At 36.2% G+C, this 25,640-nt stretch overlaps 1 protein-coding gene across 1 annotated transcript in view; it reads right to left on the minus strand.

The window, feature by feature from the left end:
* LOC148948898 (uncharacterized) overlaps window positions 1–25,640 on the minus strand; it is a 97,368-nt gene that overhangs the window by 42,823 nt on the left and 28,905 nt on the right. The window contains exons 5-7 of the mRNA XM_089094124.1: window positions 13,021–13,157; window positions 6,071–7,141; window positions 5,015–5,198 (exon numbers count right to left, since the gene is read on the minus strand). Of these exons, the coding sequence (XP_088950250.1) occupies window positions 5,015–5,198; window positions 6,071–7,141; window positions 13,021–13,157 (1,392 nt within the window). The remainder of the gene's footprint in view (window positions 1–5,014; window positions 5,199–6,070; window positions 7,142–13,020; window positions 13,158–25,640) is intronic.

The raw sequence follows: 25,640 nt of genomic DNA on the forward strand, positions 1-25,640 counted from the left end.
TGTTTGGGAGAATGATGGGAGTGGGGGAGGGGCTAGTTCCCCTCCAATCAATTTCGACTATTAATAAGGGAACTAGCCCTTTGAATTTCCAATCGAATGAGCCTGTTTTGAAGTTTCTACGACAACACCTTCTCGTAAAAACCTTATATGCCCCCAGGGCATAACTTAAAACCCTTGTCCTGAGGGTTGTGGGGGAGTGTCCTCCTAAAAAACATATTTTCTATCTGGAAATCAACTAGCCTACGCTGAACAAAATGGCTATCTCAAAATTCTGATTGGATTTGTTTGTGGGAATGATGGGCTAGTTGCCCTCCAATCACTTTCAACTATCAAAAAGGGCACTAGCCCTTTGAATTCCCAATCGAATGAGCCTGTCTTGAAGTTTCTACGACAATGCCTTTTATAAAAACCATATATACCCCTAGGGCATAACTTAAAACCTTTGCCCTGAGGGTTTTGGGGGAGTGTCCTCCTCAAAAACATATTTTCTATCTGGAAATAATCTACGCTGAACAAAACGACTATCTCAAAAATTTTTATTGGATGTGTTTGGGGGAATGATGGGCGTGGAGGGGCGGGGCTAGTTGACCTCCAATCAATTTCGACTTTTAAAAAGGGCACTAGCCCTTTGAATTTCCAATCGAATGAGCCTGTTTTGAAGTTTAGACGACAACGCCTTCTATAAAACCTTATATGCCCCAAGGGCATAAGTTAAAACCCCTGCCCTGAGGGTTGTGGGGGAGTGTCCTCCTCAAAAAGATATTTTCTATCTGGAAATCAACTCCGCTGAACAAAACGACTATTTCACATTTTTGAGTTGATGTGTTTGGGGGACGGATGGGTGTGGGGGGACTAGATGCCCTCCAATCACTTTCGACTATTAAAAAGGACACTAGCCCTGTGAATTTCTAATCGAATGAGCCTTTTTTTAAGTTTTACGACAACGCCTTCTATAAAAACCTTACATGCCCCCAGGGCATAACTTAAAGCCCTTGCCCTGAGGGTTTTGGGGGAGTGGCCTCCTCAAAAACACATTTTCTATCTGGAAATCAACTACGCTGAACCAATTGGCTATCTCAGAATTTCGATTGGATATGTTTGGGGGAATGATGGGCGTGAGAGGGGGGGGCTGGTTGCCCTCCAATCACTTTCGACTATTAAAAAGGGCACTAGAACTCGCGATTTCCAACCAAATGAGCCCCTTTTGAAGTCTCTACGACGACCCCTTCTATATGAAGTGCCCTGCTTTAAAGAAAAAAAAATAAACTGTACATTGTGTAAACATTGATCTTATATGCCCTCAGGGCATAACTTAAAACCCTTATCCCGAGGGCTTTGGGGGAGTTTCCTCCTCAAAAAGATATTTTCAATCTGGAAATCAACTACACTGAACAAAATGGCTATCTCAAAATTTCTATTGGATGTGTTTGGGGGACTGAGGGGCGTGGGGGGGGGGCTAGTTGCCCTCCAATCACTTTCGACTATTAAAAAAGCACTAGCCACCCCAATTTTGAATCGAATGAGCCCTTTTCGAAGTTTCTACGACAACTCCTTCGATACGAAGTGCCCGGGTATCGAGAAAAAAAAACACATTGTGCCCACATCGTTCTCTACTTAGGCAGCGCTACCGCGCTGCCTATGACCATAACCAATTTAGATGGTTTTTTCAGGCCAGAAAGTCCCAGTTTGCCAATTAAAAAAAAAAAAATTGAGATATCGAGACAAAGTTAATGTCCTGTACCGGCACAGCGGGTTCGAATTCTACTTAGTAACACAGAACCCAGAGACTGAACGTTGCTGTAGTAACACACTGTAGGGACCCAAGTAAGTAATTGTGAATCCGATCACTTACTGCTTACTCGACAAAAATATATATTTAAGAAAAATACAATTATTACTCACTTAAAGAGAGTACTCTTAAATGGAGAAAATATATAGATGTACTGTATATAACGTCAGATTCCTTTTAAATCATATTGCATTTGCCCAAGAATACTGAGAAATTTTAAATTAATCAGTTCCTAAAACAAAGATATACTGTACATGACGTCGAATTTAAAATCAACCAGTTACTAATTTTTCCTGATGCAAAAGGCTTTTGCATGAAAACCGTATATACTGCGTTACATTTCTCAAACTAAATATAACAGTTTTTTTTTGTATTGACTTATCCCATTTCAGTAAAACATAAACAACACATTTTGAAACATTCAGACACAACTATTTTATTTAGAAATATGCGTCCTTTATTCAAAGCGATTGTTGGGATTTCTGCAGCATATGCAGCTTGGAATACAATTAAGAAACATCCAGAAAAGGAAAAGTCAGTTCCTTATTTTTCATACTCTACTTCAAAGTCAACTGTAACACATAGCAAGATAATAGATGGTAGGGAGGAAATTGTCACATACAAGAAGTCAGATACAATAAGGATAGTTGGAAAAAATAAAACCATCACCAATAAGGTTTTTGGAAATGGTTTTGAAACCATTACCATTTTCGAAAATGGTGTATTGAAATCTAGAACTGTCAATGGTGCCCCTCAAACCATTGAAAAGAAAAGTGAGTTCGATTAAAAGTAAAGGAAACTGAAAATGTTCGCAAGGGAGATGCCATACCAGGATACAAAAAAAAACAAGATACCAGCTAGAGTATACAAATTATTTGTGCATCACGACATAACAAAAGAAGCCCAGTATCACACTAACGACATTGATCTTTCTTTCTGAGTTTCTCCAAAAACCGTAATTCAGGGTTGATCACCTATCAAATGACAGCAAATCAATCAGCCTACATTTAAGCCAGCAAACAATGATGGTGATAGCGAAAATTGTCATCAGTGATTAACCTACCTGTTTGAACAACTGTAGAAAATTTAAGTTGCTTGAAATGCCTGGGCTTTTTGTTAGATCAAACAACATGGGTGTAAACTCGCCTGCTAAAAGCCTCAAATGCTCGAATTCTGGAAGTCTTCTACCACAAATACCTTTGACATGATTTGAAGATAATGTGACCTGAACGTTTCAGCATTGATACCACTAGAAAGAAGTCTTCTACCACAAATACCTTTGACATTATTGGAAGATAATGCGACCTGAACGTTTCAGCATTGATACCACTAGCAAGAAGTCTTCTACCACAAATACCTGTGACATTATTAGAAGAGAATGTGACCTGAATGTTTCAGCATTGATGCCACTAGAAAGAACTCTTTTACCACAAATAACTTTGACATTGTTTGAAGATAATGTGACCTGAACGTTTCAGCATGGGCACAACTAGAAAGAAGTCTTCTACTACAAATACCTTTTACATTAATTGAAGATAATGTGACCTGAACGTTTCAGCATTGATACCACTAGAAATGGAGCAAGAAGCCTCCCCCCTCAAGCCTTGTCAAAGTAAGATGTTTTTGTAGTTCGTCCGTATAGTAAGACACCTTTACCAGACAACGTTGAATCAATGCCTGAAGTGCAACCCGCTACCATCATTCGTCTTGAAGAAAATAAAATTAAGCTAGGCTACCACTGGAATCACGACAAGGACAGGAAACAGTTGAATACACTAAGAATAGTTGGGAACACTGAAAGGGAGATCTTGCGGATCTCAATTTGCAAGGAAAATTAGATTTTACCATGCCAGGTTAAGAAAACCAGATAGGTAGATAGCATCAAAATGCACCCAAATCATGGTTGCTGATACCTAGAAAAAGACAAGGCTCACCCCAAGTAACCCATAATTAATTATTCTGAAAAAAAATTGGGTTGAAATAAAAAAGCATAGTATTGGAATTGCCATAACCGAAATCCATGGATGAAATTACAGTCCTGTAGGTCGAATAACAGGAAAAATCACCTTTTTTGCCTGTTATAGCATAGATGTGTCCTCCTTTTCCCGTTTTTTTTCTCTCTACTGCTAGTGGGGCACTGAAACATCATAGAGCTTACAATGGCTGATTTTAAAAGAAAACGCTTACAGCTAGTGCCTTATGTATTTAAAAGAACAGATTTTTTAAGGTAAAAATCAATTTTTTGAAAAAAATGCGTCTTCGTATACAAGATGATGGATGACGCCATAATCATGGGTTACAACCATTAAAAGTGTTAAAAAATAAAATGACATACAAGGATGACAAGTCAAGTCATCTCAATAATACGAGAAAAAGTTGGTAATTTGAAAGAAAAAGCACTCAAAAACATATTGGTGTCAAGAAAGCAAACTAAACAAAATAAAACCGAGAAAATATCAAAGCCTTGTCTTGTGATCCAGGACAACGGATTCCCAAGCAACAAATTACAAAAAAAAGAAACACATTCAAAGGACCAGGGCAACCGAGAAGCACAAATAGACAGAAAAATTATTCAAGGAGCGACTCTGCCTAATAGTAACCGAAATTCTAAGAAATAGGATTTAGATATCATCACCCCTGGGAAGAAAAAAACAAAAACAAAAAATAAACACACACCCGTTATCTTTCTTCTGGTAAAAAATACAAAATTTCACATTTTTGCAGATAGAAGCTTTAGGGTTCTCTAATGTGCTGAATCTGATGAAGGGATTTTCATTAAGTTTCTATAACTTTTAAGGGGTGTTTTTCTCTTTTTTCGAAAATAAGACAAATATTCTAAGGCTCGTAACTTTTGATGGGCTAGTCTAAACTTGATGAAACTTATATATTTGAAATCAGCATTAAAATCTAATTCTTTGGTGTTTCTATTGGTATTCAAATTCCGTTTTTTAGAATTTTGTTTACTATTGAGCCGGGTCACTCCTTACTTACATTTCGTTACCAAAAACTGTTTGATACCGTGTATGACATGTATGCTTTCGTATAGCCTATTATATTACCGCATTAATGTAATTTAGCTCGATTTCACGATTTTACTGCAAATATACTAACTTATTTTTCGTTATTAACTTATATGAATCCCGTCTTTATTTATCCGTAGAACCCCTTAAGCGTTGAAATTAAATTACTTAACACAATGCATACCTATAATTTTTCTCGAATTACCTTTTTGCATCTCTTCAATAGAACTTTCAATGTTTGATTCCAAATCAGTCGGATTTATGGCATGTACTTCTGCCTCTACCGTCACCACAGTGACTTGTCGAGGGAGAGGGTTACTGCTTTTGTCACTCGCTAAGGTTCCGACTTGGACCACAGAAGGCTGGTGAAGGCTAGGGGTTGAAGTTTCCTAAAATATAGAAACAATCAAAATGAAGGCATGATTCCAATCTTTAGGTTCTGTATGGAAATAAATGTATTGAAATACGTCTAAATTTGAAGTAAGTAGGACATGGAAGGGGATGGGGCAAAATTCACAAGAATATCTTCTGATGGTTTTTAAGAAAATCTATAAACATTCTCTTTTTGTACTTTCTTGGACTAATTTAGCTTTAAATATTAAGTACCAGCCCCCTCTTCAGAAATCACAAGCTTCAGGCCCATGAACATAATGAAGAACTAACTCGTATTTCATTTTAAAGGCTATTGTAACTAAAACTTTGAAAGTGTTCATTAACAACAGTCTTAAATGTGTTTAAATCAAAATTTGAAATAAATTTGGTCAGTTTTTTTTTTTTTAATATCGACGTTTAAAATTTCAAAATTTAACTGTTAAAAGCCATTCTGGGTTTTCATCACTGTTTTATCGACAAGAGTTACTTTCCCAGAAGAAAAACAAAATATTCTACCAATAGTTGCTCAAGACAAATTAATAATGAGGTCAAAATTATCTGCTAAAGGATCATTATCTACAATGGCAGCTTCGTATTTGGAGGTTTTTGACAGAAAAAAAAAAAAATTCTTAAGGATCTTGGTAGGTGATCTGTTACACAATTTACAGTTTTTATAACAAGGCTTGGACTCATAGGATCATTTTTACGTATTATGTATTATGCCAAAAAGCGTTGACAATAACCTATACAATTGCCATTCAGGATAATTTAGGATAATCCTGAATTATCCAGGATTATCCGGATAATTCAGGATTCTATTCAGGATTTAATTCAGGATAAAATGAACCTTTCCGAATTACAATTTTTTTATTTTCAAAAGACTACTCACTTTTGAGATTTCAGCCAAAACTGAAGAAACTTCTGAATTTTGATCCAATTCAAGATCTTTTTTCACAGCATCATTAATATATAAATCTTTCAGAAGGATTTCTGCTACCTCTTTAGAATCTCCCAGATGATAAAAGCTACAAAGTTCGTAATTTTCGTCATTAGGCCTGTCTTCAAATAGCAAATCTTGGCAATCAAATCGTTGCTGGGATACAAAACGGGGCTTAGTTTCTCGCCCATCTACACTAGTCATACTGAAAGGATCATAAGCTGTTTGCAGTTCTTTTGTTCCATTGACCGCATTTTTCTGTTCCTGTGGCCCAAATTCATCATTCTTCTCATGCTTAACGGATTCTTCAAATATATATCTTTCTGAGCTTATATTGCTGTAATCTTTTTCTTTATGGCAAATATCTTCGCGGAACCTTTTTTTATGCTGTTTCTTAACAGCTTCGACGGTACTTTTCTTTATATTACTGTTTGTAGAAATATGCAGTTGAGTAGGTTCTGCTGTTTTAGTAGCTTCAAGTATAGCATGCTCATTAATCTCAAATCCCTCATGCCTTAGATTTTCTTTAAGTTGATTAGATATCTTGTCAACATTGCTTTCCTGCATTTCATTTCTTGTAAAGTCATCTTGTTTTAGGTTTTTTTCAGTTTTAAGGGACTCAGTCTTTTCAAATCTAATGATATCTGATGGTTTATCACTCATTTGTTGTTCTTCTATTGAACTGAAACATTTCTTACCATTACTCTTTTTCATATCATTATTTTTGGTGTCTTCTACTTGAACATTATTCTCTTTATTGCTTGCTGTGATTGTCTGAGTTATGGTGGCCTCGTGTGTTTCATATTCCATTACTTTTTCCATTACTGTATGTGACGTCTTAATAGTTCCAATCTCCTCATGAAAATAATTTTTTGAAATATTTGAAACTTTAAAGTTTACTTCATCAGAGCTTGTAGCGCCAAACGAACTAACAGCATTGTCTTTTCTACAAAGAGTTTCGGGTTGTTTCTGGGGAGAAACGGTTTCGTTATTTCTCTTCTTGTTTTTTGACTTCTTCGTGACCTGGAATAAAAGATGTTTGTATAAAAAATTTTTTTCAGTATTTTAGTTTTCCCCCCCCCCCCGTCTTCTTTTCTAGATTTTTAAAAATAAGTCCATCAGTTTATAGCAAAAAAAAAATTCGGAACAAGTCAGAAATAATTCTTAGGCGCCACTATAGACTAGGATATTAAATAAGTATTTTATAATTCTAGCTTGTAGGAAAATTTTCCTGCAACGCTGAAAACTTTAATTGACACTACATGGAGCTTAAGTTTTGTTTTGCAGCTAGCAATGAATCAGGAAGAGTGGTTTTAAAAAAACCACTGAACTTTAACCATGTGGAACAAAATGGCTACTTCAAAGTTTTGATTGGATATGTTTGGGGAAATGGTGGGCGTGGAAGGGGTGTTAGTTGCCTTCCAATTACTTTCGACTATTAAAAAGGGCACAAGCCATTTCAATTTCTAGTCGAATGAGCCCTTTTGAAATTTCTACGACAACGCTTTCTATAAAAACTGTATATGTCCCCAGGGCATAACTTACAATCCTTGTCCTGAGGGTTGTGAGGGGGTTGTCATCCTCAAAGACCTAATTTCCAGAACTTTAAACTACGTTGAATAAAATTGCTATATCCAAATTTTGATTGGATGTGTTTGGGCAAAAGGTGGGCGTGAGAGGGGGGTTAGGTACCGTCCAATAACTTTCAACTGTTAAAAAAGGCACTAGCCCTTTCAATTTCCAATCGAATGAGCCTTTTTTGAAGTTTCTATGACAACGGCTTCTATAAAAATCTTATATGCCCCCCGGGAATAGCTTACAACCCTTGCCCCGAGGATTGTGGGGGAGTGTCCTCCTCAAAAACATATTTTCTATCTGGAAATCTACTACTCTGAACAAAATAGCTATCTCAAAATTGTGATTGGATGTGTTTGGGGGAATGATGGGTCTGGGGGGGGGCTAGTTGCCCTCCAATCACTTTCGACTATTAAAAAAGACACTAGCCCTTTGAATTTCCGATCGAATGAGCCTTTTTTGAAGTTTCTACGACAACGCCTTCTATAAAAACCTTATATGCCCCCCCAGGGCATAACTTAAAAGCCTTGCCCCGAGGATTGTAGGGGAGTTTTCTCCTCAAAACATATTTTCTATCTGGAAATCAACTACGCTGAACAAAATGGTTATCTCAAAACCTACATAAAGAAAGAAAAACGAGCAAAAATGGGGTTTTTATAGGCCAAATGAAGATACTGAAAAAACGAAGCGAATATTTCGAGAGGACAAACGCCTCTCTTCTTCAGCGCGAAACGAAACGATGTATCAATAAAAGCCAAAAATTAAAAGAATTAAAACCAAATACCTAAAAACCATAAAAGCGAGTTATTCGCCAATATCCACGATTTGCACAAAATCCAAAAAATATGAACTGCCATCGACGGATACTAGCAAACAACTGAACAAGGAAAGGAATCAATTCATTCACTCGAAAAACAAAACGAACCAGCAATTAAATAAGTTGGAAAACTATGTCATTTGATTTCGGATTTTAATTAAGGCATTTCTTGCAGACACCCTTTGAGACCTAAGGGGATGTTCACGTGTTTGATTAGATGATTGGGAAAGTGGTTCAGGGTTTATTTCAGGGATCACTAAAGTATCGGCTTCTCTTTTGAGAAAACCGAAATATGACTCGTTTATTCTTAAATCACCGGAATCTCTGTTTAAAGCTAGAACTAAATGTTGGTATTTATAAATTACAACAGCTTCTCTGTAGTGCTGGACAATACCTTTATCATTCGAAATAAGACTAGCTTGATTAAACAAAATAGTATGGTCTGGTTTTTCAAAAATGTGCTCTGCAAGGACAAAGTCAAAATTTTCTGGTTTTTTCCGCTTTTTAAGTGTATTATTAATTGAACTAGAGTGCTGAGTTAATCTATCTGTTAGTCGCTGATTAGTTCTTCCAATATACCAAAGACCACACGAACAAGGAATTCTGTAGACACCGGAGTTTTCACCTATCGGGATAGGGTCTTTTCCTTGATAAATTTGGGACCTGATAGTTTTTCTGGGTCTATATTAAGTGTAAATGTTATTTTTCCTTAGATTTTTTGAAATGTGGTCTGAAATCCCTTTAATGTATGGGAGACGAAGATAAACTGAGTTTTCCCTTTGATTTGTGTTTTCTGTGGAACTATCTGATAATCTTTTAATGCGTTTTTCAATTACAGAATTTATTAAACTAATTGGATAACCATTCCCAAATAAAATATCTCTAAGGTGGTTGAGTTCTAAATCCAAGAAACGTGTTGAACAAACTTTCAATGCTCTATCAACTAGAGAATTGACAACTCCTATTTTCACAGCAAGTGAATGATTCGAGGAATAACTTAAGTAACGGTCATTGTTTGTGGGTTTTCTATATACACTAAACTCCAAACATGTATCATATCGGTGCACCAGAACATCTAAGAAGGGGAGACGCCTCTCTATCTCTGACTCCTGAGTAAATTTATGTTTTGGATCCAAGGAGTTGAGCAAGTGAAGAAAAGAACCCAGAAAAAAGAACCCAAAAAGACTCGTCACCATGCTCCCAAAAATAAAACATTTCATCTTTAAAATGAACCCAAAACTCAGGCTTACAAGAACTTTGCAAAATAGCCCTTTCTTCAAGGTCTTCCATGAAAATATCAGCCTGTATTGGAGAAAGGGGGGCACCCATGGAGAGCCCATATTTCTGTCTATAAAAAATGCCTCTATAATGGAAGTAAAAAGAAGTTCTGTTACAAAGGGCTGTAAGCGAAAGAAGTGTCTGATTCGAAAGAGTAGATTTTTCTGATATAGATGGGTTAGAATTAAGTTTTTGCTCCAAAAACAGTTCGGCCTTTTGAGGATCACAATTGGTATACATTGAATCTGCATCAAAACTGCCAATTCTTGTATTTGGTTTAACCGAAACTTGCTTTACCTTGGAAACCAAATCAGCGGAATTTTTAATATAGGATTTTTGAGCCTGAATTAGTGGGCGAAATATCACTGATAAGAATTTCCCTATTTTTGCTGTAGGAGAATTAAAAGAAGAAACAATGGGTCGAAGTGGATTACCGGGCTTATGAACTTTTTTCAGTATCTTCATTTGGCCTATAAAAACCCCATTTTTGCTCGTTTTTCTTTCTTTATGTGATGTCAGGCCAATGTGGTTTAAGAAATTATCATCTCAAAACTTTGATAGGATGTGTTTGGGGGAATTATGGGCGGGGGGGGGGAGAGACTAGTTGCCCTCAAATCACTTTCGATTATTAAACCGGACACTAGTCGTTTGAATTTCCAATCGAATGAGCCTTTTTTGAAGTCTCTACGACAACGCCTCTATAAAAACCTTATATGCCCCAAGGGCATAACTTAAAACCCTTACCCCGAGGGTTGTGGGGGAATGTCCTCCTCAAAAAGATATTTTCTATTTGGAAATCAACTACGCTGAACAAATTGACTATCTCAAAATTTGGATTGGATGTGTTTGGGGGAATGTTGGGCGTGGGGGGGGGGAAGTTGCCCCCCAATCACTTTCGACTATTAAAAAGGGCACTAGCCACTCCAATTTCCAATCGAATGAGCCCTTTTCGAACTTTCTACGACAACTCCTTCGATACGAAGTGCCCGGGTATGGAGAAAAAAAACAACACATTGTGCCCACATCGTTCTTTACTTAGGCAGCGCTAGCGCGCTGTCTATGATCAAAGTGATCAGAGGACAGCTACCCTCTCATCCCTGCACATACGTCTTATTGTCCCAAAATGCGTCTAATAGAAACTTTGAGATAGCCATTCTATTCAAAATAGTCTAAATATCATAGAACAAGGCTTCTGGGGTTGAAACAAACCCCAGAGATTAGGAACAATGGCTGTAAGTTATGCCCAGGAGGTATTAAAGGTTGTTATGTAAGGGATGGTTATTTAACTTCAGAAGAGGCTCAGTCTTAGTCCCTGAAAAAGATTATGTCAATATAAAACGAACAGAAATTAATAAAAAAAAATTTTTGCTTAAATTAAGTTTTTCAAAAACTTAAGTTTTTCAAAAAGTGATGAACTCCATTAAACCAAAAATGAACAAAAATAGAATCAAATAATCTACCAAGCATACAAATACCACAAATCAGTATCAATAAGTAATAAAACCCAAAACAATCAGAAATTAAAGTAAACAGAATAATTTGTACTTTAATGAAAAAAAGTCTTTTAAATGTTTTCACTTATAATTTTAACAAAACAAAAACTAATTTGGATTTAAAGGAATAAATGGTAGTATATGTATATTAAACTGGCATTGCAAATTTTTTTCAGTAAATTCATTTGAATTTTTTTCGGTAAAGTACAAATTATATTCTGGCTCTTAGAAAGCATAGGGTTTAGAACCCTACTCAGATTAATTTCTGCTCGTCTTGAGTTTGATTTATTTTAATTTCTGTTTGTTTGAGTTTCATTTATTTATTGATACGGATTTGTGGTAGTTTTATGCTTGGTAAATTATTTGATTCTATTTTTGTTCATTTTTGGTTTAATGGAGTTGTTTACTTTTTTTGAAAAACTTATTTTTTTGAAAATTTTTTTTTGATTAATCAAAGGCAGCACAATCGCGCTACCTAAGTAAAGAACGATGTTGGCACAAAGTATTGCTTATTTTTTTTTCCTTAGACCAGGGCATTTCGTATCGAAGAAGTTGTCGTAGAAACTTCGAAAATGGCTCATTCGATTGTAAGTTGGAGCGGCTTGTGTCCTTTTTAATAATCGAAAATGATTGGAAGGCAAATAACAACCCTTCCACGCCCACCATTTCCCCAAACTCATCAAATCCAAATTTTGAGATAGCCATTTTGTTCAGCGTAGTTGATTTCCAATAGAAATTATGTTTTTGAGGAGGACAGTCGCCCAGAGCCGTCAGGCCAAGGGTTGTAAGCTATGCCCTGGGGGCATATAAGGTTTTTATAGAAAGCGTTGGCATAGAAACTTCAAAAAACTGAAAAAATACAAAGGAATGTGCATTGTTAGTTTAATATACATAAACTGATATTTAGTAATCAAAATGTTAATATTATTTGATTTATTAAAGTTATGAAAGTAAAAACATTTATATTTTTTCAGTAAAAGGCGAATTATGTTCTGGCCGTGGGAAGGCATAGGGGTTTTGAGCCCGACTAATGTTTATTTCTGCTCGTTTTGAGTTTGACTCGGATATTTATTCTAATTTCTGTTCGTTTTGGGCTTCATTTATTTATTGATGCTGATTTGTGGTAGTTTTACGCTTGGTAGATTATTTGATTTTATTTTTGCTCATTTTTGGTTTAATGGAGTTCTTCACTTTTCTTCGAAAAACTTATTTTGTGGATTTTTTTTAAATTAATTATAGTAAAGATCGATGTGGTACAGTGTATTATTATTATCGTTTTTTTTTGTTTTTTTACAAAAAAATACATTTTGCCAACATCGTTCTTTAATTAGGGAGCGCGATTGCGCTGCCTATGATTTCTGTTCGTATTGGGTTACATTTATTTATCGATGCTTATTTGTTGCCCTGCCCGTTTGACTCTAGCTTTCAGCTGAATTACTTGAGAAATATTAGTAATTAGTACATATGCTCAGCCTATGAATTGGTGAATGATATTAATAGTTGACACATAGTTGACCAAGCAAAATTTCTAATGCTTTCGATGACAGTTCCACTCATCCCCCCCCCCACCCCAAAAAAAAATTTTGCTTTTTTTTTACACAACTCACGTAACATTAAAAATGAATATAAATACTTGAGCCTCCTCATATTGGCGATTGTAAATCGTACTTTATTAAATACAAGTCTCATACGATAACATCTCCTATTCTTGGCTTTTGGAAATTGAATAGAAATAGTACCTTTTTCTTTAAAACTTTTGGAGGTGGTGGCAATCGCTGTAACTTCCAAAAATTCTCTCTTGCTCTTAGGTAGTCTAAAGCTTCCTGAGTCTTTGCTACCAACTGGGTGGAGGAGGAATTCCCTCCTTGTTGATTCTCTATAAATAAATAAAACAAAGAGAAAAAAAACTATCTCTGGAGTTCATGATTATCAACTATTTAAAGATAATAGGAATATCATGAACAGTATTGACTTAAGAAACTTTAGCAATTGACTAAGAAACTTAAGCCCTTTAGCAATTGACTTAGGAATTTTCCTGGAAAATTGAGTTATTTGTATTTTCTGCTTGGGAGCTTCTCATTACAGTAAGAAAAACCGTTAGATATTATACATATCACCTAATTTATTACCAGATAAATATCCTTTCTCCTTTTATATAAATTTGCTTTTTCCCTTTTTCCATTATTTTTGAAATGCCTTGATTTTTAAATGCTTAAAGCTGTTGAAATACGTACTGTAATGTTAGATTAAAAAGACACGTTTTTCTAAGTGAAAGGGAGGAGAAACAATAAAAATTAAAACGAACAGTAATTATTCCGCACAACAAGTGGAGTGCCCCTTCCTCAATACCCTGCTCTTCAAGCTGAATTTTCTTAGTACTTTTAAGAATAGCTTCTGATTTTAGTTGAACGGCCTTTGTGTTTCAGGATTCATTCTTAAAGAATTGGAAAAAATTCCAATAGCCATAAGTAGGGAGCGACGTTATATTTAGCTTCGTGCTATTCCCCTTTGGTAGGGAGTAGGTAGTCCCTGAGTCCCAAGTTCAAGGTCACGGGAGAAAACCCAGAAATATTTTTGTCAATAGAGACCTTGGGAAAAACATTAGTTCCATAACATGTTTGTGAACAATTTGAGATTTTGGGAAAACCTAAGTAGTTTCTCAACAAGGGAAGGCTTTGGGTAAAAACCTAGTTACTTAACTGATTTGTCGCTTTTGCAAGGATTTTGGGAAAATCTCTATTGGGTAATAGCTATTGTGATTGGATAATTTGTTCGTGATATAAAGCCGGGACTATGGGGAAACCCATGACCTTCTGAAATGTACATATAATATAAGAAATCAATAATAATATTATCATTAGTCTAACGATACTAGACTAGTGCAGAATAGTTAAGTGAATAAATTATGTCTGAGTAAAGAAATTTGGATTATAGTGATTCTATGGAAAAGGTAAGTTTTCTTTTTTATTATATATATATATATATATATATATATATATATATATATATATATATATATATATATATATATATATATATATATATATATATATATATATATATATATATATATATATATATATATATATATATATATATATATATATATATATATATGTCGATCGTTCGGTTAGGGATAGTTTATTGAGCCTGATTGAGACCATCCCTAGTCCTAGGAAATCCATGACACAAGAAATACATTCAGTGGAAGATAAAGATGAAAGTCAGTCTCCCGGTCATGTTTATTTTTCAGTTATGGATAAACTTTTGAATATAGTGGAGACCATCCCTAGTCCTAGGAGATTCATGACAAAGAACTCCTGATAACGAACGTGGACTCTCCACAAGGTATGACCAGCTCTTCTATCAAAAACGTAAGAAAAATTTAATTTATCCTCTCTCTCTTTCTTGTGTATGTTTAAACACAAGCCTCTTATTATACTTTTATTTCTTAAATAGGATTAGTACGAATTGTATCTAAAGAAAAAAGGGGAATGCGTGTGTGTGTGTTTGTGTATGATAAGCCCAACACTCCCCCCCCAACATCCCTTTAAAAAAAACGAAATCGATTCAGAGAAATAATTCTTTTTATCCTCTCTTTCTCTATTACTGTTCTAGTACTATTACTACTGTTCTCTATTACTATTACTATTGTTCTCTATTACTATTACTGTGTGTGTGTGTGTGTGTGTGTGTGTGTGTGTGTGTGTGTGTGTGTGTGTGTGTGTGTGTGTGTGTGTGTGTGTGTGTGTGTGTGTGTGTGTGTGTGTGTGTGTGTGTGTGTGTGTGTGTGTGTGTGTGTGTGATGTATGTGTGTGTGTGTGTGTGTGTGTGTGTGTGTGTGTGTGTGTGTGTGTGTGTGTGTGTGTGTGTGTGTGTGTGTGTGTGTGTGTGTGTGTGTGTGTGTGTGTGTGTGTGTGTGTGTGTGTGTGTGTGTGTGTGTGTGTGTGTGTGTGTGTGTGTGTGTGTGTGTGTGTGTGTGTGTGTGTGTGTGTGTGTGTGTGTGTGTGTGTGTGTGTGTGTGTGTGTGTGTGTGTGTGTGTGTGTGTGTGTGTGTGTGTGTGTGTGTGTGTGTGTGTGTGTGTGTGTGTGTGTGTGTGTGTGTGTGTGTGTGTGTGTGTGTGTGTGTGTGTGTGTGTGTGTGTGTGTGTGTGTGTGTGTGTGTGTGTGTGTGTGTGTGTGTGTGTGTGTGTGTGTGTGTGTGTGTGTGTGTGTGTGTGTGTGTGTGTGTGTGTGTGTGTGTGTGTGTGTGTGTGTGTGTGTGTGTGTGTGTGTGTGTGTGTGTGTGTGTGTGTGTGTGTGTGTGTGTGTGTGTGTGTGTGTGTGTGTGTGTGTGTGTGTGTGTGTGTGTGTGTGTGTGTGTGTGTGTGTGTGTGTGTGTGTGTGTGTGTGTGTGTGTGTGTGTGTGTGTGTGTGTGTGTGTGTGTGTGTGTGTGTGTGTGTGTGTGTGTGTGTGTGTGTGTGTGTGTGTGTGTGTGTGTGTGTGTGTGTGTGTGTGTGTGTGTGTGTGTGTGTGTGTGTGTGTGTGTGTGTGTGTGTGTGTGTGTGTGTGTGTGTGTGTGTGTGTGTGTGTGTGTGTGTGTGTGTGTGTGTGTGTGTGTGTGTGTGTGTGTGTGTGTGTGTGTGTGTGTGTGTGTGTGTGTGTGTGTGTGTGTGTGTGTGTGTGTGTGTGTGTGTGTGTGTGTGTGTGTGTGTGTGTGTGTGTGTGTGTGTGTGTGTGTGTGTGTGTGTCGTTCAGAATTACAATGAATTGAAGAGAAATATCCTGTTTCACTGGACCAACTATCAGAAGATGATATAAGTGAAGGCATGTCGCAAAATATTCCCCCTGATTTTCAGTTTTAAGAAAGAGCTTAACAAGCTTGTGGATATTCTTGAGAGTGATGTTTCCGGGGACAATGTTGATGTTGTTAGTGATTTGATCCCTGTGCAAAACGGTGTAGTGTTTGAAAACACTGTCACGCCCCCAAAAAGTGCGTTACGTGAATTTAATATCTTGAAATCTGCTCTAGGTCCCAGTGAAAAACACAGGGTAGCTTTTAATCCCCCGGAGGAGAACTTAACTGACGGAAGTATTATTTTAGTCAACCCTGTTGAAATTTTTCATACGTATATCGACAAAATTTGAGCACTTATTGGTGCTCAGATCCAGAACTGGGGCGGAAGAGATGGTATTAAAGCTTCAATTAGTCAACAGGTATATTTGCAAAATGGAAAGTCAGGTGATATTTTTCATTTTTATTTTTCAACCGGGAATCAGACATTTTACCCTGGCTTAAATAATTTTGAAGATAATTTATTCAATTGGGTCAATAAATTAATATCCACTCTGGAGACATTCAATCAGAAGGGTAGTGGGTCCACCATTTTATGGGGCTGAAGCTCAGTAAATTGAAAAAACAATTTGCTTTAAGAGGGGTGGGTGGAAACCGACGAATAAAATGTCATCCAGATTTGTCGGCTTCAGGGGGGGGGGTCACGGTTTAAATTTTGACGTAGGCTTGAAATGTTTTAAATGTGCATTTTTAGCTGCTGCTCATAGACCTCTTGCGGCGAAAGCTAGCATGAAAAAACTGGATGAATTCGCATGTAATGGTGGAGAAAATTTCCCACAAGTAAATTTTAAATGTTTGGAGGGCAAGTATCTGGCGTCCTTAAAAGAAATAACTATGTTTGAAAAAGAAAATGAAAATCTTGGGTTGGGGGCAGTGGTTCTTCAACATGATACAGAATTTGTGGATGGGGGAAAGAAACCAAATAAAAAAGGAGTTTTGTTTTCAGTCAGGACACTGGCAGTAGATAATATAAAAAATTTGGTTTGGATCATATATGAGCCTGCCAAAGATGTAAATTCTTATGGTCATTTTTTCCCCATTACTGCAATTAGTAAGTTGTTATCTCAGGGTTTTCGGAAAGGGGAACGTCATTACTGTCCCATGTGTCCTTCCCCATTTCGAACTGAGAGAACATTCAATGATCATATGAAATATTGCAAAATTCACGGTAATCAAAGGGTAGAAATGCCGGCAGGAGACAAAGCCATTTTACAATTTAAAAACTTTCAAAATTCCCTGTTGCAGAGTGATAAGGTGGCTTTAAATTGCGAGGCAAAACTGTTGGATGTATCTGACTCATCAAAACCAAATATAGTCAAAGAACATAAACTTGAAGCCGTGTCCTATGCAAATGCCCAACGAGACCCCAACAACAAAATAAAACTGGTAGAGTTTATTGAGACTATGAGAGAGGTGGGTAACATGGAAAATCACTTGTAGCACTAATCAAAACAGCAAATAAGTCTATATCAAGATTGCATCACACCAACTATCCCATGTCACTATCAGATGAGGAATAATGTGCTCTAGAATTAGGATCAATTTGTTGGGTTTGTAGGGATGCTCTTGCTGAGAATGATAAAGTACGGGAACATAATCATCTTATTGATGGTAATTCCACAGGGAAAAGTAACTTTCGGGGGTGGGCTCATAATAGTTGCAATTTAAAAATTAAACAGTAACTCTTTCTTCCGGTTTTCATAAACAATTCCAACTATTATCTGAAGTTTTTGCTAGCTGAAATGGCACAACTTCAAAGAAATGGAGTTATAGAAGGTGCATGGCTGGAAGACAGATTTTCCTACAAAATCATACCTAAATCATCGGAAAAATTGCTTGTTTTGGAATTTATATGGAAATATGTTGAAGACGGCGATGAGTACACGAATAAAATTCGCTTTTTAGATTCCTGTCAGCTTTCTTCCAAAATCTTTGAGCGAATTGATTCAAGTATAAAAAAAACGATGACGGTTTCAACGCTTTCCCCCTTCTCAAACAAAATTTCCAAATGAAGACGAAGACGATTAGACGAATGAGAAGACGTGGGAAAAGTCGGATGCAGATTTCCTTGTTATAAATTCCCTATACCCTCGGCTATGTCTCATTATGCTCAACCTTGCGGTGACTATAAGTATATATGATGTAAGCAACCTTTACAATCTCATTGATCTAATAACTCACTTTGTCTCAAATCGCAAGAAAACTCTAGCCATTGACACAAATCTTTTGAAATATTTACACACATCGAACTTTCCCAAAGCACTTGTCATCAACAGAAACATTTTAAAAGATTTGACATCATTAAATAATGAAAAGGAGGAGGATGATGATTCTGAAAAAGATGATTTCAAGACCCTAATGCTAACAAGTACACCCAAATCCAATTAAAAAGCAGCAATGATTCATCTTAAGCGAGTAGAAAAAAGCATCTTTCCCCGACAACCGCCAACACCTCTGTTTGTATACAAAAAGGCATTGGTGGACGAGGTGGTGGTACACATTTAAATGCAAAATGGATGAAACTCCGAAACGTAATTATGCAAATGTTGGGGAGATGGGGAGTCTTAGCGCTCCCAGTACACTTGCTCAAGTCTCTAATGTTCAACAGAGTGTAGCAAAAGAATATCTTCAAAATCAACCTAGCTACACACTTCGAAATCGCAGACTTCGCACTAATCAATATCGGAAAACTAAGGCATTCTACCCTCTGCAAATCATGCAAGCTGATCTTATGACTTTGGATGAATTGCAACGACAAAACAATAAACCATACAAGTAGATTTTATTTGCAATTAGTATTTTGAGTCGCTAATCCTATGCCATTCCACTGAAATTTAAGCGTGGAGAGGAGATTGCAATTGCTCTAGAAACAGTACTTGATCAAAATTCCTATAAAAAATACAGACGGATCGAGGAATTGAATTTGTCAATCCACATGTGAAGAAAATGCTACTAAAACATGATACATAGTTATATCATAGTCATAGTCCAATCAAGGCCGCATTGGCTGAAAGATTGATTAGAACCATTCGTCTTCTCATTTCTAGATATAATAATAATAATAACTTATTTATGACCCACATATGAACATTATAAATGACACTGCGGAGTAATGGAAAATATAAAAGAAAAAAAAGAAAAAATAACAACATCATTATGAAATCAAACAACGACAAAAAAAGACAAATTAACCGATATCACGATGAAAAGAACAAACTAAGGGGTCAGTGACAGAAACAACATTACTAGTATTCATAATCATATTAGAAGTCACAAATGCCAGTCGCGCGCAAGCATCAATGACACCATAACGGGATACAATATTTCGATTTTTAAAACGGCTGGGTAAATACATCGGATATTTACAATATCTAAAGTAACCACTTCTAAGTCTCCGTAAATCTTTTTTCCTCAGGCCCTTACGGTTATAACGCCCTCTATTTGGAGATATCTTACCATATGACACAAGAATATTTTTTAATGCATAAGTAACCAACTCGGAGCAAGTTTCAGAAATGGACGGGCAAACCGATATACTAAGCCACTTGACTTTATCCAAACAAGGTAATGAAATCGGACCAAGGTTTAATGGAGATACAGAAATGCTACTATTAAAGCACATAAACTCACACTTTCCCACATTAACAGATAGGCCAATATCACTTAGTAGAGAAGACAGCTTACGGAAGTTCTGAGCCAGCCCTCGACAAGAAAAACTAACTAAATGGACATCGTCAGCATATGCAATATAACTTACACCAATATCACTAAAAAACACAGTAGGAGATAGATGTTTTAAACAAGTAGCGAGGACACATTTAAATATATAAGGAGATAAAACTCCTCCCTGTCTAACGCCTTTCCTGACAGCTACCGAATCAGAAGTATTTGACAACCACTTAATACGCACATATGAATCATCATACCAATATCGCAATGTAGAAATAACTGAATAATTGACTCCGGAACAAGCTAGGGAATGCAAGGCCTTGGTGTGAACAACATTATCAAAAGCCCCGGAAATGTCTACTGTGCAGCAATACAATGAACGTTTCTGGGCAAAAGCTTCCTTTAACAGCCGACTGAGCACATGATGCGCCTGGGGGCAACCAACCCCTCTTCTAAATCCTAGCTGAAAAGACGAAAAATTGCACTTAGAAGTTATTTCAGGCAAAAGGACATACTCAAAAATCTTACTCATAAAGCAAGATACAGTAATCCGTCTATAATTCGAGCATGAATCTGGATCTTTACTGTGTTTAAGTATAGGCGTGACACTACCGGAAATAAAACTATCAGTAACCAGAAATTGAGCTATGCAAATCTGGAATAATAACTGCAGGTGGTTCAACAATAATGGGCAATCATAAGCAAAATTCCTAAAGCATAGGCCATCACAATCAGGAGAATCTGATCTTTTTAATTTCTTCAGCGCCCAATGTAAATCACTCATACTTATCGCAGGGACTCTATATTGACAAACAGACACTGGCAGGACCGAACTAAGTAGATCAGAAAAACGTTTCTGAACACACTGATTAAATACGGAAAATATGTCAATATAATGGCGCACAAAATTCATAAGGTTTAATTCCAACTGAGGTGGGGGAGAACACTTACTGCTATTGATAACTCTATTCCAAGTCATTTTACTATTTGGAACGTCCCACCCGTTGAGCCTTGCATTACGTGAACAAGATTTGTATTCTTTCTTTGTTTTTAGCTTGACTGTAAACACAGCACTGGAAGAGGGTCGATCGCAAGCGTTCCACAATCGCAACCAAAACTTTACGCGGTTATTTACTTTTTTCACTTCCAGATGTATATTCCACAGGGGCTTCATATTGTACACTCAAAAACACTGCTGTCTTTATTCATGATTTGGATAAAATTATGCAAGTTTACAATCAACGTCCTCGTTGTTCACTGTCCAATCTTAGTCCTTTTGAAGCTCATCACAATGATAACAATACATTCGAAATTTTTGTCAAACAATATTGTTCTAACAATGAAAATGGAATAAAAATCAAATTGATTGTTGGTGATAGGGTTCGAATCAATCGGTAAAGTAATATTTTTTAAAAACGGAATTAACTTTGGTCTACTGAACTTTTTTAAGTATCAAAAGTTCTAGAGACTAGTCCCATGACCTATCGAATACGAGATAGCAAAGATGATGAGATTTTGGGGGGATTTTATAACTATGAATTGCAAAACGTTAAAGATAGTGGTATTTATCAAATTGAAAAAGTATTAAAAACTCGAACACAGGGCGGTAAGAAACAGTTGCTGGTTCTCTGGCTTGGGTACCACTCTGAATTTTATTCTTGGATAGGTGTTAAAGACTTACAAAATGTCCAATATGATTTCTATATGACTTTCATTTTCAATGTTTCCGATCCTATCTATGACGATTTGAATAGAACAAGTGATTTTTTGACTAAACTGTCCCCTGCCATTAAATTTCAAGGTAGATATGAAGTTGCTCTCGTCGATTGCATTATCAAGAATACATATGATATTCTAAGAAAGGAGATCTCATATGATATTAATATACGACCGTTTGAATTCGGTGATGAAGGTGCAATGGCAACTTTTGACTCTAATGATTACCCTATTGCTAACATACCCTACAGTGAATACAATAATATGCATGAGCTGTGTCGAGTTATCAACAAAAAAATTGCAAGTCGAAAAAAAGGTGGTTTTACTTTTAATTATTCGACGCAACAAAGAAGATTTTATATTACCAATCCATTTGAGAATAAAAGAATTTTCCTCAATGAGAATTTACGTGAGGTTCTCGGTTTTAACGCCCGTATTATTAAGACAGAAAATTGTAGTGGCAGTGACCATGTGATCTATGCAGACTATGCACCCAGCTTCTCCTCGAACAGTTATATATTCATCTACAGTTCGTTTGTGGAATCCTCCAGAGTTGGTAATTCCAGTATCCACCTTTTACGTGTTTTAGAAAGAAAAAGTACAGAAAATAATGTTCATCACTACAATATAAGACACCTCCAGTATATTACTGTAAACACTTCATATTTGGAACTCTGTCAGTACATGTCATTTTCGACCTGTCGTTCAAGCTGAATAGTATAAGAATCCTATTTGTTTGTCCTGACATTAATTGTTATGCTGCTGCTCTGAGTCCTCATCAAATTGGTCATGGATTGGACTACTACAAGGGGCGTACTACAATGTCTGGCTTTGGTCTTGGTAGTTGGTATGCTAGGCTATTTCGTTCTGCACTACCCCTTGCCAAGAAATGTATTGTACCAGCTGCAACAAAGTTTGCTGGCTCAACCCTACAGGACTGGAGTTCGGGTAAAAATTTTAAGGACAGTCTTAAGGAAAATCTTAGATCTTCAGCAAGAGCTGTTGGCGAACAATTAAAATCTCAACAAAATGGGAAAGGTTTAAAAAGGATGCGTGGTAGCCATTCACTCATCAGTCTCCATCCAGGTGAGAAACTTAAGCCATCAACAACAACAATTTTGAAAAGAAAAAGCACAAAGAAGTAGAAAAAGATTGTTAGATCAAAACAAGATTTTTTCTCATAAGATGACTTATCTCCCTCATAAAGAATCATAGCCATTGATTACTTCATCATGAAATCATTCAATGCTGAAAATGTTTATGTCAGTGTCAAACATGGTTACTATGAACAATTTCATTCTCAACAACCCTTGTGCGAAAATATACACTTTCAAATATTTTCCAATGAGGATTATTTCATGGATTTGTCATCCACATGTATTGATTTAAATTTTGTGATGAAGAAAAAGTCTGACAATCAAACTCCTAGAGCTATTGATGGTCTATCCTATGAAAACTGTATTCTACACAACTTGTTCAGACAAATTAATGTGTACATTATAGGAACACTGGTGAGCACTAGCAATAATTTGTCAAACTATGCAAGCTATATACAATTTATGTTGATGACACCAAAATCATACAAGGAATTGAGAGGTCGAGCAATGGGCTATGAATATAGATTAAATGTCGACACCGATGGTGAGCTAACTACACCTGTGACCTAGGAGCATCATTTGGTTGGTAAATTAAATCATAAATTATTATATGTTTCCCGATGGATACCACCCAACGTTAATATTGACATAAAGTTACAACTTGCTCCAGGTAATTTCATTTTGAGAAAAACAATTGCTGGAGCACCTGATGTAACTGTCAATCTCACTTTAGCAGTACATGATATGCGAAAACAACAGGTCATGAGCTCTGTTGCATTGGTAGTGGAAAAATTGAGAGCCGACGGTAATAATATCAAACTGCTCGTTCCTCTTACAGTTACCAATGAACGTCACATTGCTACAGGTTCTCGTAGTTATACTGATTCATCATTTATCAGTGGGGAAATCCCCTCAAAACTCGCATTGGCCTTTCTGAAGAGTGCTAGTGCCGTTGGGTCCTGGACCACATCCCCTCATGATTTTTTTTTTTTGGTTTGTCCAGTCTTGTGTGCAAAGTGAATGGAGATCCTCTGTACAATTTATCATTTGATAACAAATCCTACAGAACTCTTTATAAATTGACTATGCAATCACTGGATCATGATTCACAACCATTTGAAAATGGAATAACTGATTCAATGTTTCAAAAAACCCATGGTGTAATTGTTTTAGACTTGTCTGGCATTCAATATTTGACTGTTGTTAGAACTGGGAGTGTACGTTTAGAGTACAAATTTGCCAATACCTTGACTGAAATCAGTACGTTAATAGCACTTTGTCAATTTGAAACCTATTGGGAGATCACCTCCGATGGTAGTGTTCTACTAGGCTTGGCACCATAAACACTAATCAAATAATTACTGTATTTAACTTGGATCCATTCATGTCCAAATACAAATCCTATTGTCTACCATCGGATTTCCTTGATAATACTCAAGGTGATACTCATACCATTATCACTCTTAATAGCAGTCCACAGAATATAAGAAATACTGGTCACTGGTTGTGCATCTTTCAAACAGCGAAAACTATTGAATTTTTCCATCCTCTCTGATTCCCATGTACATTCTATCGTTACCATACTGTAACCTATATTGTAAGTAGTGAGAAAATCATTAGTCCAAGTCGGAAGAGAGTGCAAGATCCAATGACTAAACCCTTTGACTTTCATGCACTGCTATATTTCGTTTTCAGATGTTCTGGCTGTACTTAAAGGCAGTTTCTCAAAATTTATGTTGATAATCCACATCTGAACGACTTTGTGCTGGAAAATATGCTCTCAAAATTGTATAATATTGATTTTAGCGCACTAGGAGTAAAGTGTTTTAAAAATGTATGTAGATTTGTTTATTAATAAAACAAGTATGTACATAACAAAAATGTTTTTTTCTTGTTTTGTTTAGATTTCTTCTCCTTCTTCTACATGTAGATGATCATCATTGTCGACGACAACTAGTGGTGGTAGATCATTTACATTAACTTTGTATTGATCAAGTAGGGAAAAGTCAGGATCACACTTACTACAACACAAAGTAGTTTCACTCTTATTGTATCTCTTTGTGTAGTCAATGATACTTTTTTCATTTATATTGTAAAATCCCCGTGTTTCAATTTGTGCAGTTGATGCAATGTCACAAACAGAATTCTCAAATGAAGAATCACTCTCCGTAACTGCCAAATAAAAACCCGTAGGTTTATAATCATAACATCCAGTATCTTCACAACTATGCCGTAGAAACCACACTCTCTTGTTATTTTTGCACTTGAAGCGTTGTCCAAATTCTTATTCCCAATATAATTTAAATCCACGACGATACCAGTCTCTCAGGAATAGAGTAAATGATCGTTTCGAATTTTTTCTAATCATATCAGGATAGGTATTTTCCCACTGATCATATTTATCATAGTGACAGTTTGAACATAGGAATCCTCTGACATGAGAATCGCAAACTTCTTCACGGCATGGATTACAATCTTTAATTTTAATGGTATATCCTCGGTGAAGCTTACATCGATTGCACAATCTACACTTTTCATCATATTCACTGACAGTAGTGCAATTCTCACAGGACGACCAACTGCCCAATGTATATAAACATAGACACTCAGACTGCAGATTACAAACTAACTACCCTCCTAAAAAGAATATTCTTTTTTTTTACTTCGAGTACTCGCTCCAGATTTCATAAAGACGGAATAGGAGGAGGAGTAAACAGGTTACGTCACACTTTAAGCTGATTAAACTTGTTTGAACGGGATTTATTTCCCGTTCTCGTCGCTTCATTGGAACGAGAGGTTTTAGATTTTCCATACAAACTGTTCCTATTGTTTTTGGAAAATCTAAGTAATGTTCAAAAGCAAGTCTACAATACTATTTTGTTTTGTTTCAATTAGTATGTCAATAAATTGAGTGAATGCATTGGGACCACAATCTAAAAGCATCATACAATAGTTCAAGGTTGGAGAGTCTCATTTCATGATGTCATCAATCATTCTTTGACTGAAGATTCTCCTCTGCACCGACAATTTCTTAAACGGATC

The sequence above is a fragment of the Artemia sp. Qi Xiang Cuo genome, chromosome 9 (assembly GCF_049724085.1).
Source record: "Artemia sp. Qi Xiang Cuo chromosome 9, ASM4972408v1, whole genome shotgun sequence".
NCBI lineage: Eukaryota > Metazoa > Arthropoda > Branchiopoda > Anostraca > Artemiidae > Artemia > Artemia sp. Qi Xiang Cuo.